Consider the following 12,854-nt stretch of genomic DNA (forward strand, 5'->3'; position numbering starts at 1 on the left):
CTCTCTCTCTCTGTGTGACTATCATAAATAAATAAAAATTAAAAAAAAAATTTTTTTTTAAAGAATCTATTTAAAAAATAAATAAATCAATCAATCAGAGATGGCGACTGAGATCACTGCTGGGGGCCAGGTAGGATGAGGAGAGGAATTTATGAATCTTCAGCTTAAAAATAGTATCCACAGCCACCTGACAGGGTTCTCCTTGGGAGACAATATGGACAGAGAGGGTGCCAGAGACAGCCTGGGAGCTCCTACCATTGAAGAACAGAGGGAGGGGGAAGAATCAGCAAGGAGGCTTTGAGGCAGAAGGCAAACCAAGGGTGCAGAGCTGTTGTCCTTTCAAGGAGGAAGGAAGCAGGGCACATGGGTGGCTCAGTCAGTTGAGTGTCTGCCTTCAGCTTGGGTCATGATCTCAGAGTTCTGGGATCAAGCCCATTTCGGGCTTTCTGCTCAGCGGGGAGTCTGCTTCTCCCTCTGCCTGCCACTTGGCCTACTTGTGCTCTCTCTCTCTCTCTCTCTCTATCAAATAAATAGATCAAATCTTTGAAATCTTTAAAAAAAAGAAAAAAAGGAAGAAAGGGTCACTCGTGTCTGGTACCGCTGGGACGTTGAGTAAGAGGAAGATAAGTGTCACTTGGATCTGGGATTCCTTGGTGACATTGCAAAGAAGAGATTATTAGGTGAAATGGTTCAAGCAAGACTGGAGAGGGTTAAAGAGTGAATTTGAGATTGAGGAAGTGGAGTCCATTATTTGGAGAAATTTCAATGTGGAGGAGAGCAGAGAAAAGGACCTTTACTAAGGAGTAGGGGATTAGGGGCCAGAGTATTTTGTCACTGTTTTTTACAAATCTTCTACTAGATGCTTTAAAAAACTTTTGATTGAAATATAAGTAGAGAGGGGCACCTGGGTGGCTCAGTGGTTGAGCATCTGCCTTTGGCTCAGGGTGTGAACCCGGAGTTCTGGGATCGAGTCCCACAGTGGGCTTCCTGCATGGAGCCTGCTTCTCCCTCTGCTTGTCTCTACCTCTCTCTCTGTAGAACTATAAGTAGAGAAGTACACCAATTTTAAGTGTATGGTTTAAATTTTTCATAAAGTAAACATCTGTGTATATAACCAGCACTCAGACTGAGAAACCAAACATCAGAAGCCCCCTGTGCCCCCTCCCATTTACTTTCCTACCCCAAGGATAACCGTTACCCTATTTCTAACACCACAGATTAGTTTGCCTGCTTTTTGAATTTTGTATAGATGGAACTGTTTAGGATGTATTCATTTGTATCTGTCTTCCTTCACTCATCATTGATCTGTATTGTTGTATGTATTACTAGTTTGTATATTCTCATTGCTGTATGAAAGTACTGTAATTTGTTTATCCATTCTGCTGTGGATGGACATTTGGATTGGTTTCCAGCTTTGGGCTGTTAACAATAGTACTGCTATGAACCTTCTTGTGTACTCCTTTTGGTGAATGTATTTCTGTTAGGAATATACCTGGAAGTGGAATCGCCAAGCAGTGGGGTGTGTGTGTTACCAGTTTACACTGTGTGTTGTACCAGTTCACACTGTGTGTGTGTGTGTCGTACCTGTTAACACTTCTGCCAGGAATATTAGACTTCCAATTGCTTTAAATTTCCAACACTGGCTCGTATCCAATTTTCCCATTTTAGCCATTCCAGTGGGTGATTGGTGGTAACACATTTGGTTGCATTCTGTATTTCCCTCATGACAAGGGTCAGTTTTTAAATCTGAGAGATCCTGGAGCATGTCTGTGTGCTGATGGGAAAGCTTCCATAGAGATGGAAAGCAAAAAACTCTTGTATACTCTGCAGCCCATTCCCCTCATACTGATTTTATTTTTATTTATTTTTTTAAATTTTTATTTATTTATGATAGTCACAGAGAGAGAGACAGAGAGACAGAGAGACAGAGAGACAGAGACACAGGCAGATGGAGAAGCAGGCTCCATGCACCGGGAGCCCGACGTGGGACCCGATCTCGGGTCTCCAGGACCGCGCCCTGGACCAAAGGCAGGCGCCAAACCACTGTGCCACCCAAGGATCCCCTGATTTTATTATTATTAGATTGATTGCAGAATCAGGACTACTTGTAGCCTGCAGAGCACTGACTTCCTGGTGTAAGCGACTTAAGTTCACATCCTAGCTTTACTACCCTCTAGCTATGACCTTTAACAAGTTATTTAACCTTTAACAAGTTATTTAACTTCTCAGAACCTTGGTTTTGTCACCTGAAAATGGGATGAACGAATCTAATCTGCCTTGCCAGAATTGTGAGGGCCACATGATAAAGCACTAGATAGTCCCCATAGTTCAGTGACCGGCAGATAAGGAGCATTCTTCCAATGGAGAATGACTGCTTTCTTCTTTACTTCTCAAAACATGTAATTACTTATCATTTATTTCAAAGAGGCATAGCTAAGCCATATCGATAGGCTATGATAGGCTTTCATAGTGTTTCCTTTCAAAGTCATTGCAATTATTCTTTAATTGCTTTTTAAGGATAATGTACAAGATAAAGCAAAGCCCATTCCGTATTAATGATCCACAATGTGGAATACTTTTCCTAGTGCACTTACAGCCCAGCTGCTTTGAACAATTCTGGGAATATGGTAGGGACAGCAGGCAGGCTTGCCACGTAGCTGCTTTCTGATTTGCCATGTCAGAAAGGGTCTTCTTTGAGGGTTGTGGGCATCATAATTAGGTTTTTTAAAAAGAATTTTTGTGAAGTCTTACACAGTAGGTTCACCATAAGTACATTAATTCCAAGATCTTGCGTCTGTGTAAAGCCCTTTGTTGCAGAAGTACCTTGGCACAGAGAGCAGTTAATTAAAATCAGAACAGATTGGATGAGAACCTTGGGGACTTGACTTTACTGCCTTCGATTTTGGTGGTTAGCAAGGTGGTTTGATATTGCATTGCACACTAGCACTTACTTTACTAGGGCACTGACATTCTGACCCTTCTACTCCATGGGTCCATTCTGATCCTTCTCTCCTCCTTGAGAAAGCCCATGACAACCACTGATCTGCTTAAAATTATTTGCCTTGGGCAGGTGAAAAAGTGGAGAAGTGACTGTTTTAGAATTACTTAGAATTCTAGGACTTAATGGGGAGAAATCACATTATCTCCCTTCTTGCCTCTAACTATGACTGTACTCAGCCTACCTGGGATAGGTCATTTATCTTACCCTGTTATTAAATCTGTAATTTTCCTGTTCAGCAGAGCTTTGTCTCCCAAGAAATCCCATATACTTGTCAAGCTGACAAACTCCCACGTGCCGACTAGCTGCCCTGGCCCTGGACTGCAGGGCTCCTCCATGGGGAAGAGCAAGTTTTCTTGTTTCCCCTCAGCACTACATCTCGCCTCATTCTTAGGCAGAGTGAAAGAGGAGAGGCTGGCAGGTTTCAAACAAGCTCTCTAGGTGACAGCAGTCAGAGTCTATTTGAGGATGAAATCACCAAGTGTGCATCTTTTCTGAAGAGGGTGAGGGGAATTGGGGGAGGGATTTTCAAGCCCTCATAGGAGATTTCATCATTTTCTTTCAAGATCAGGAGGCTTGCAGATCAGAGACAGAAGTTTCTCACAGTGTCACCATAGGTAGAACTCATCATACACCCCCTAGTTGGTTCTACTTCCAGCCCTTTTAGTAACATAATCAGATGCCAAGTGTGTGTATCAGTCTGGGGCTGAAGGATGAGAGAGTACTGCCAAGAGAAAAGTGTTTGGTTTGTATGACAGTGTTAAAATTACCCACTCTTTCCTTTCATTCCCTGAAATAGCCCTGACCATAGTTGTTTTTAGGCTTGACGTTTTCCAGTTTGGCAAGAGAGTCCTTTTAACTGACCCCTTTAGGAAGTGCTATTTTACTATGGGTCAAAGAGAGTGAAAGTCTAGTTTCCTGACATTGGTACCCCTGTCCTGTTGGGCTGAGCAAGTCTGTGAGAATTTTAGCACTGGAGACTTTCTACCCATCCCTTTCCATGCTAGTCCCTTCCCCGAGTATACATCTGCTCAGGCTGAGACTACATCCTTCACCTGTGTGTGTGTGGGGATGCCTAGAGAATAACCCAGACGTAAATTTTAAGTCTTCCCCCCCAGAGCCTTTTCCTTCAGAGTCTAGCCAAAGACTTGCATAGGCTGACAGCTCATCACAGAAGGCAGGTTAGATTAGAAGTAAAGTTGAGAGATAATAGTGCTGAGGGAGATAGGTTATCTTGGTTCTCCATTGAGGAAGAGCCTTCTTAGCCCTCCTGTCAGGATGGCGGGCCTAAGCTGGTCGGCAACACCTCACTGGGTCCAGAGGTCCCTGGGGGCCAGGACCAGGTTGGTAGCACTTCTGATCCCAGTGCCTGGCCTGCCACTGGTGTTCCCTGCACGCTTGGGGAAGCACAGGAATTTAAACCACATACAGCTGGCCTACCTTCTGGTTCTTTCCTGTCAGTTGCACCTTACAACGCAGGCTTACCCATCCTGTGGCAAAGTCCTCCACTCTCAGGAAAAATTGCCATGTACAGGTTCCTTGTGTGGAGGAAAAGTTTGTTTTCTTCTTGTGGTTAACTACATCCCCTTCTCCTGGCCTTTTTACTTCATTCATTTACCTTTGCGGATGCTGTAAGCTTATTACCTTTGGTAACCTCTGTCTCCCTTCCATTCCAGTGTCTAGTGAAAGAGGTGATCTTTCTCCTGCCCCCAAAGCTGGTCAGTGGGTCACCTTTCTTTCTGCTCCTGGCCCTTACCCCCACCACTTGTTGCCAGCTTTCCTCCTTCTGAAGCCTCTTCATCTTTGAGAGTCTCCTGCAGTCCGTGAATTCGTCTGTCTCTCTCTTCCTTAGTGACCTGGATCTTCTACAGCCCTGGCCTTGTGTCTTCCCTTCATGGTCAAAGTTTCAGAGAATAGTTTATCCTGAGGGTCTGGCACATCCTCACTCTCAGTGGCTTTCTGACCTCTGGCTGTCAGCTTCTCTCTTCCTTACCTCTCAGGTGAAGAGCACACTCACATTTTCCTAAAACTAGGTCCATTGGGCATTTTGTATCCCTGTATTCTCTCCAGGTCATTCGACAGCATTGACAATTTCTTCTTGAAACGTAAAATCCTCTTCCAGACTGCTCACACCCGAACAGTCTTACTTCCACTGTCATCTGTTTTTCCTCCTCTAGCCCTTCAGGTCGGGTGCCCCTGGGGTTTCTCCTACACCATCCTCTGTGACCCCCCACTATCCTGTCAGTCTGCCACTTTCTGGGTTTTTGTGCTCCTGGTGGTCCAAGGAGGCCCAGACTTTTTCCTCAACCAGGTCTGTCCTTTTGTATTCTGTGTATCCACCAGCAAGTCCCCTGGGTACAAAACTCAACCCATCATCTTAATTGCCCCCTTATTTCACACATAGACGCATACCTCATCCTCAGGGCTTTGTCCCTGATTCCAGTTAATGATTCCCCTCTGTGTCCTCTTGCATAATTCAGAGACCCTGGGGTTTGTCCACAACTGTTTCCTCTCTCCCTTCTTCCACCGCTTCAGTTCACCCACGCATCCCACGAGCTCTGTCAGAGATCCATCTGTCCCTTTCTCCTCATGTCTTGCCTCTCCTCCAGCAGCTGACGGCTTGCTGCCTGCCCCTCACAGATCTGTTCCCACACTACTTACTGCCAGAGTGCCCGCTATAAAATGCAAATAAGGTCACAGAACCTCTGATTACTTGGACCCCTCACTGCTTCCCATTGCCTATAGGATGAAGTCCAGGTTCCTTACCCTGGTTCTCCATGGCTGCTTTTTTACCTGCCGTACCCTAGCCACCCCACCCTTACTCTAGACCCAGCCAAACATTTGGTACTTTATTTAGGGCCATGTTGCATGTGGTTTGCCTTTTCTTCAAAATTTCTTTTACTTTGGGCTTTCTGACGAATGCCCAGTCACACCATCAGCAGGATAGGTGTGGCACCTCATTGGGGAAGTCTTCTCTGGTTACCCCTCCCCATCCTTGAAGAGCTCATTGTCTCTATCTCCATAGCTCCCTGCCCGCCCACCGGGGGACTGCACAAACCTGTGAAGGCATTGATCACCCTGAAATTTCTGGTTTGGGTTTTACATTTCTTGCCCCTCTGCTAGACCACAGACTCCTCAAGGGCCGGTTCTCTGCCTTACCTATTGCTGGAAACAGCTAGGCATTGGCTTCAGTAAAGGTTGTGTACGTGGGTGAATCGAGATTCTGACAGAGGTCAGCAGATCACCCACGGCCTCATCCCCGGGCCCCTCTGCCTCTTGCTTTGCCCCCACCTCCTTCAGTTACTTGACCCATTCTGTTGATTTTGTCAGAGATCTCCCTTGTCTCTTTTTGGGACAATTCCAGAAAGCCAAATGGTGATTGTGGGGAAACCTCTAGGTTTACTTTTTATCTGAGCCTTGCCAGAGAAACTGTCGTTGAAGTATTGTTACAATGCTCGTAGCAACGACTGGTGTTTGTTAGTGCCTCATGGCCTGGAGCAGGTCTCGGTGAGAAACAGGAAGAACAGAAGGGTCTAACTCCTTAAAGGTGGGTGCAGTAAAGCAGGGATTGAGCCCGGTCCTCTGATGCCAGATCCTGTATTTCCTGGTTTTATTATACACTGTCTCAGATGCTTTTGTCAACAGGTTATTTAGAGAATTGCAAAATCCCTCTTTCCGAGGGGGGCCACTCTTGATGCTACCACTATTATCTTGCCAGCAAAGAACTTCTATTGAACTGCTCTTTACTTTGTTATTCCATGTGAACTCTTCATTGCAATTAAGGCTGTCTCCTGGGACCTCGGAGGCTTTGGACAAGTCATAGTGAGTCAGAGAGACATGTTGTTGATGTGTAGGAAATGGAAGAATGTGGTGAGTTAAAATTTAAATATTGTGTGACTCATGAAGTAGTCTTTGTTGAGCCACCTGTCGCCTGGGCACTGACTGTCAAAGTCCCTGTTGTCGCCGGGGCCACAGGCAAGCAGAGGCCACAGGTGTGAATTGGACCTACTTGCAAAAGTGAGTGAATTCTGGATCAGGAGTATCGGGAAGTGGAAGCTAAAGAGGCCATAGAGTTGTCTGGAGACCTAGGGGTACAGCTGTGTGGGCCAGGACGTTAGTTCCCCCTGCTGGGCCTCTGTCTTTTCCTCTGTGAGATGACTAAGGTTGAACAAGCCGGCTTCTTGTTCTCAGTGCTTTCCAGCTTAGCACATCTTTGAACTATGATTTAACAAAGGCACTTTCCATGAGTCAGGAGGCAGAGCAGAAGGTACTGTTCTTTTGTGTGAACTGCTGATTGAGTAGTAACACTAAATGTTTCATTTATTATCTCTATAAGCAGAGAGTTCGGGCTCAGAATGTCCAGATTGACTGCCTTGGTCTACTGAGAAAAGCACATTCTTATCACAGCAGTGCTTGGCATTTCAGTGGACCCTTTTGCAATTTGAGATTATTCAGACATTTGAGGGATTGGATTTTCTTCTGTGATCTTAAAAAATCATCTACCCCTTTGTCCCTGGTACCTGTATTTGGTATGTAAAATGGGAATAATATCCCAAACTTCTTAATAAATCCACAGACAGCATCTAGCACCCAGTCAGCAAGGCAGCAAGCCTTAGTTGAGCATCTTCTGTGTGCAGGACACGGCAAGAGTGCTGTATACATAGGAGGAAGTCATCCCTGCCCTCAAGGAATTTATGGTGTAGTGGTAGCAAACAAAGGGTAAGGATGTCTGTGCAAACGAACTGTTAGAGGTGCTGAGAGAGGGGTTTAGATAGAATTGGAAGTACAAGCATTAGAGTAATTCCGTGCTGCTGACCAGCAGAGGGGAAATTAAGAAGGGCAGTACTGTCAAGGAAAAGAATGTTAGGGTTAGGGTCAGAGGACCTGGGTTTTCGGAATCTCAGTTATCTATTAGCTGTGTGACCCTGACTTCTCTGAGCCTGGGTTGCCTCATCTGTGTAAAGGAAAGAATCGTGCCTCCTCTCCATGGTCAGTGTGAATATGGGATCATATGTGTATATTTGCATGCACATATATGTATGATAAAAGTTCCATCTCTCTGAGCTCTAGGAGCAAGTTCATATGCCTAAATAAAGTGGGCTTCAGGCCACTTATAATTGCTAAGGCAGTTTTTTAAAATCTGCAGTGAGATCTCAGACTAAACCAAAATAGGGATCAGCAATCTTTCAAAGGTAGTATGCCAATTTGGTAGCCATGTTGTCCTGGCAGGTCAGGTGTCTGTATTCTCCTCCTGTATTCAGTGGCAACTCTGGTGAAGCAGGAGGTGGCAAGATACCTGTGGCTCCTGAAAACATGTCCTCACCTTGGCTCTGGCAGCAGATGTGGAATGAGTGTCCCTGCTCACTTGCACCTTTGGGATGGGGGATTGGGGTAGATGTATGTCTTAACTCTGACCTTTTCTCCTTCCTCCCTTGCACCAGATTTTATCATGTGGGCAACCTGCTGCAACTGGTTCTGCTTGGATGGACAGCCTGAGGAGGCCCCACCGCCCCAGGGAGCCAGGACGCAGGCCTATTCCAACCCTGGGTATAGCTCCTTCCCTTCCCCAACAGGCTCGGAACCAAGCTGCAAGGCTTGTGGGGCCCACTTCGCAAACATGGCCAGGAAGGTGAGTGTTGACTTCTTGGCCTTCTTGGCCTGCTCGGCCGCTATAGCCTCGGGCCCTCGGGCCAGCCTGCTGACCCCTCCATATTATCTGCCAGCTTGCCATTACCTATGCAGGCAGGGCTGGTAACCCACACCTGATCCTTTCACTAAAGCGGGAAAGGAAAGTTAGCCTTAAGCAAAGCATCTCAGTGTCGTCCACTTGGAGCTGACTGGCCTGAATTCAGACATCAGCTTTGCTGCTTTATAGCCGTATGATCTAACCTTTCTGGAGATTCTTTCCCCTATCTCTAAAATGGGGGTATAGCAGTTGTGTGCATCTCCCAGGGTCATGAGAATAAAATGAGATAGGCTACCAGGTTGATGGTAGCATGATGGTCAGCACACAGCAAGCACTGGTGTCAGTCCCTTCATTAGGGGTCATCACGAATGCTTGACTTTGTATCACACGCAGTGTCGAGGACATCTCAGGTACATCAGGACCCTGACAGGAAAAGACTGGGGCTCCTTTACTGTAGCGATTTCATGTAAAATACTTGGTAGCCACATTTTCCAGATTAGCAAGCAGTGGCGGATGTCCCTGGCCAGGTGATGGCACCTGGCTGTGGGTCATCCTTGTGCCTGTGCCCAGAGGCAGCACGTTCTCCAAGGTCAAGCATGACGTGGGCTGAGGGTGAGTCCTGGGAGTTCCCGCATTCTACATTCTTCTGCAGAACTGAGAGGTTTGTAGCCCTGGATATGAGGTTAAAATGGTGATGATGGGAAAACTGAGAGGAAAAAGCTACTTTTTAAGCCATTTGCTATATGCCAGGGACTGTTGTGAGCAATTTAGATTTTTTGGTATAATTTAAGCCTCGTGATAACTCTATGGTAGTGATTTTAGAGTCCCTAAACTCCCATTTTATATAGGAGAAACTGAAGTTTAGAGTGTAACTGTTAAGAAGGAAACTGTACTTGTCAAGTTCCTGATAAATGGCATAAGACAGATGGAAATACTCCTTCCTTTCTGGCTAGTAGGTAGTGCCTCCAAGATCACATGGTTATTAATTGGCAGAGCTAGGATTCAAGTCCAGCTCTTTGAACTCTCTCTCTCTCTTTTTTTAAGAATCCATGGTTAAGTGGACCCTACATGTTTCTTATTTTTTTTAATGATTTATTTATTAATTTATTCATGATAGACAGAGAGAGAGAGGCAGAGACACAGGCAGAGGGAGGAGCAGGCTCCATGCAGGGAGCCTGATGTGGGACTCAATCCTGGGACTCCAGGATCATGCCCTGGGCAGAAGGCAGGCGCTTAAACCCCTGAGCCACCCAGGCTGCCCCAGCTCTTTGAACTCTCAAGCTGTCTCCCAGAATACACGAGGCAGGTCAGAATTCCTACAGCCTGCACTGCTGACCAACCATCCACCCTTTCATACCCACAAAATGAAGGAGGATCAACCCTTTTTGCCTTGCAGGTTGCATGCTGCCTGCACTTTGCTGTAGTGCAGTGAAGGTGAGCATGTAGCAGAGTTTTTTTGTTGATTTACTTGGCTGCCCCGGTGACCATGAGAACACAACCAGAGAGGCCACTGCAGGTGGCAAGGAGCTATGGTTTGGCGGGCTGCAGGATTGCTCCTTTTGTACTTAGACTGGAAGGTTGAGTCCATAGGTGAGGCTGAAGTAGGGACTAGAAAGATGGTCAGCGCCACCTGCCTCAGTCTTCTCAGGGATGGAGACGGTGGTGGGGTGGCTTTGGGATCTGAGGTGAGATGGAATGAGGCCCATAGGCTACTTGTCACATGCTAGGCACTGAGTTTGGCTTTTCATTTTTTTTTTTAAGATTTATTTATTTATTCATGAGAGACACACAGAGAGAGGCAGAGACACAGGCAGAGGGAGAAGCAGGCTCCATGTAGGGAGCCTGATGTGGAACTGGATCCTGGGTCTCCAGGATCAAACTCCAGGACAAAGGCAGGTGCCAAACCGCTGAGCCACCCAGTGATCCCTGAACCTTTATTTTAAACATCAGTTACATTCCGTGGAGTGGGAATAGAGAAGGAGCAAAGTGGACAGTGATGGTGATCAGGCTCAGGACCCGGAATGCTAAACATGTTGAAAAGCATGTTAAGAGAACCAAGGATCTAGCGAGTTCTTGGCATTTCTTAGGTAGAAGAGAGAATGAATGAGCAAGGAAACTGCCCCCACAGAAGAGAATGATGAGTAGATGAACATGGGAAGATACTCTATTTTCCTGTAGAGTGCCTATTGCCACCTGATGTAAATGTTTGTGGATGGCCTGTCTTTTCATATGGTACATAGAACAGGGATTTTGTTGGTTTTGTTTACAACTTTTTTCCCCAGTGTCTAGTAGAACAATGACTGACACATAGTAGGCAATACAGTTTTATAAATGAATGAGGGGGGCTCCTGGGTGGCTCAGTTGGTTAGGTGTCTAACTTTTGGTTTTGGCTCCAGTTGTGATCTTAGGGTCATGGGATCGAGCCATACATTGGGCTCTGCACTGAGTGTGGAGCATGCTTGAGATTCTCTCTCCCTCTTCTGTGCTTTCCCCCACTTTAAATCAGCCGATCAATCAATGAAGGAAGGAAGGAATGAGCAGTTGAGAATAATTTGCAAGAAGAAGTAAGCTGGAGAGTTTCTGTTTTTATTACTTTGTGGTTGATAATTCCATGCTGAAGGTTTTCATTGAGGGCCCAGTTCTGAGGCACCGGTAGTGTGCCAGCAGCTAGAGGTTACAGCTTTGCGGAGATGAAGCTGAATCGGCCTTTCCCTCGGGGAGTTCCCCAGCTGGCTAAGGAGGCCCACATTTACTAAGAACTAAGAGCAGCTGTGTAAGTTAAGTGCTAGGGAATCAGACATTGCTGGTAATTTGAGACACTAGATGATAATTCTAGCTGGATGAAGGAAGGTTTATTGATCTGCAAAGCCATGGCTGAAGTGAAGGCACCAGTTTATGGGGCAAGTGTGAGGTGTATTTGGGAACTGTGAGAGGCCTATTTGGCCAAGTACATGATACTTGGGGAATTAGGATGGAACAAGGTGGGATCAGGTGGTAGAGGCCAGGACTGCTGTAGTAAGGAGCTTATAGTCACTAGACAACAAGGAAACACGAGAAAGATTTTGAACAAAGGTATGAAAGAGGTAAAAGAGATGCAGAGAAAGCTTCTATAGCAAAAAGAGCTTCTGGGGTTGTGGGAGGAAGAGAAGTTCCAATTTGAATGGTAAAAGATGGCTTTTGCCACAATATTTTCTTGCCACAAAAATATGTATTGATTTTGTGTAATTCACAATGAATTTTGTGAATATTAAGGATGATTTCCCCTATGAGAATTTTTCATTTGTAATTTTGTGCTTAACTAGATCAGCATTTTTATCTTTAGGGTTTGGCAAATAACAACTATAAGCTTTTAACACGTGTTTTCTATAAGTGATTGAATGGAAATGATTACGTGGATCCTACTGTTCTTTTCTTCATTGTGTACTTTGTGCTCATTGAGTACAAAGCACAGATAACATTAAGGACTATCTAGAGAGAACAGAAGTAGGATGTACCTGCTACTTTCCTAGAGTATTTAGTCTTGGAGAGGAATGGCAGGCTGTGATTTTGCTGCAAGCTGAATACCCCATCTGTATTGGTAATATCCTCATGCAGTTCAGCAGCAGCCTGACAATTTTGGAGGAGAGTTCGTGCCCAGCTTCTTTAGTTGGACCAATTGGAGGAGGCAAAAGAGGAGGAGGAGGAGGTTGTGCTTAGAAACATGGATGGGGCAGGACACCTGGGTGGCTCAGCGGTTGAGCGTCTGCCTTCAGCTCAGGGCGTGATCCTGGGGTCCTGGGATCGAGTCCCACATGGGGCTCCCTGCATGGAGCCTGCTTCTCCCTCTGCCTGTGTCTCTCATGAATAAATAAAATCTTAAAAAAAAAAGAAAGAAACATGGATGGGGGGACGCCTGGGTGGCTCAGTGGTTGAGCATCAGCCTTCAGCTCGGGGCATGACCCTGGGTCGTGAGATCGAGTCCCGCATCGGACTCCCTTTGAAGAGCCTGCTCCTCTCTGCCTGTGTCTCTGCCTCTCTCTGTCTAATGAATAAACAAATAAATCTTAAAAGAAAAAGAAAAAAGAAACTTGGATGGGATTTTGAAATCTGAGAGTGGAAAGAGAGGGCGAGTAGTCCTGGCAAAAGCTCAGAGATGAGGCAAAAGGGGGAAGGGATTAAAAGGTGACTGTG

The 12,854-nt window shown here is 45.8% G+C and overlaps 1 protein-coding gene across 16 annotated transcripts in view; it reads left to right on the plus strand.

The window, feature by feature from the left end:
* The window catches only part of RFFL (ring finger and FYVE like domain containing E3 ubiquitin protein ligase), a 71,872-nt gene that overhangs the window by 43,472 nt on the left and 15,546 nt on the right, over nucleotides 1-12,854 (plus strand). For 15 of the 16 annotated variants that reach the window (XM_072747709.1, XM_072747714.1, XM_072747717.1 and 12 more), the window contains one exon: nucleotides 8,440-8,627. In XM_072747709.1, the coding sequence (XP_072603810.1) occupies nucleotides 8,448-8,627 (180 nt within the window). In that variant the 5' untranslated portion in view covers nucleotides 8,440-8,447. Of the gene's footprint in view, nucleotides 1-6,938; nucleotides 7,016-8,439; nucleotides 8,628-12,854 lie in introns of those variants that run through there. The other variant, XM_072747713.1, reaches the window with a different exon arrangement.

Source organism: Vulpes vulpes, chromosome 2, assembly GCF_048418805.1.
Source record: "Vulpes vulpes isolate BD-2025 chromosome 2, VulVul3, whole genome shotgun sequence".
In the NCBI taxonomy this organism is placed as follows: Eukaryota; Metazoa; Chordata; class Mammalia; order Carnivora; family Canidae; genus Vulpes; species Vulpes vulpes.